General features: G+C 56.3%; 1 protein-coding gene across 1 annotated transcript in view; it reads right to left on the bottom strand.

Moving 5' to 3' along the window:
- Positions 1–899, bottom strand: part of EMH_0091300 (uncharacterized protein) — a gene marked incomplete at both ends in the record, with an annotated part of 1,405 nt that overhangs the window by 152 nt on the left and 354 nt on the right. The window contains one exon of the mRNA XM_013501701.1: positions 3–783. Within this exon, the coding sequence (XP_013357155.1) occupies positions 3–783 (781 nt within the window). The remainder of the gene's footprint in view (positions 1–2; positions 784–899) is intronic.

The following is an 899-nucleotide window of genomic DNA, read 5'->3' as shown; positions in this document are numbered from 1 at the left end:
CCGGCGGAATCGAAAGAATGGAAGAATCCGGTGTGGGGTGTGGTGGCTCCTCATCAAGAAGCCAAGCGTCGCCCGACAAGATATCTGCACTTTCAGACAGCACGGAATCAATAAGTGAGTCGAGACCAGGGTCCAGAGGGGGTGGCGGAGGCCGCTGCGGGGTCTCCACAACAGGCGTCCGAGAGTCAGTTCCCGATGCCCCGGGCCTCGACTCAATATAATCATCCTCAACGGATTCCTGTTCCGCTTCATTCAGGAGCCAAAACGCCTCTGAGAACGCAGTGCTGCCTCCAGACAACACGGAGTCAATGAGTGAGTCGAGTCTAGGATCGAGAGGGGTAGACACAGGCTGCAAGGGAGCCTCCACAATCGGCGTCTCACGTATACGTTTTTTAGCTCCCCTCTCGACGGTTGATTGTTCTTCTCCCTTCCTCTTAACACCTGTTCGCCTCCCCTGTGTCTCCAGCTGCGGAGCCGCTGTTCCCGAAATCGCTTTGCCAGGCGCAGCGGTGGTTGCGTCGGAGGAAGGATTAGGCTCCGATTTTCCTGACTGTGCCTTCAGACCTTCAACAGCGTAATCCAGCTGCTTGAGCGTAGCAGACTGGCCTTCTGGGGAGGTCTCTGCAGGTGAGCCTGTGCTGTGTGAGCCATCTGACTCGCCACAGTCTTCGCCACCCGAGCTCTGTGCCAGACTGCGGCTCAAAGGCAAGGCAGTTATCCTCCTTCCAATGGAAAAGCTGCACACGTAGGCGAGGTATACGATTGCGAATATTGTAGTGACCACTGCAAGCAATGACCGTGCCCGTGGCGGTGGAAGCGCTGTGGAGGGCTTGGCACGGTTTTGCAACTCATCACTATAGTGTATGGCTCCTTTCCTCTTCGAGCTGGAAGATATCCCA

The sequence above is a fragment of the Eimeria mitis genome, genomic scaffold, assembly GCF_000499745.2.
Source record: "Eimeria mitis Houghton genomic scaffold, Emh_scaff7396, whole genome shotgun sequence".
Lineage (NCBI taxonomy): Eukaryota > Apicomplexa > Conoidasida > Eucoccidiorida > Eimeriidae > Eimeria > Eimeria mitis.
Note: the sequence above shows the minus strand (reverse complement) of the source record. Positions and strands in the feature narration are given on the sequence as shown.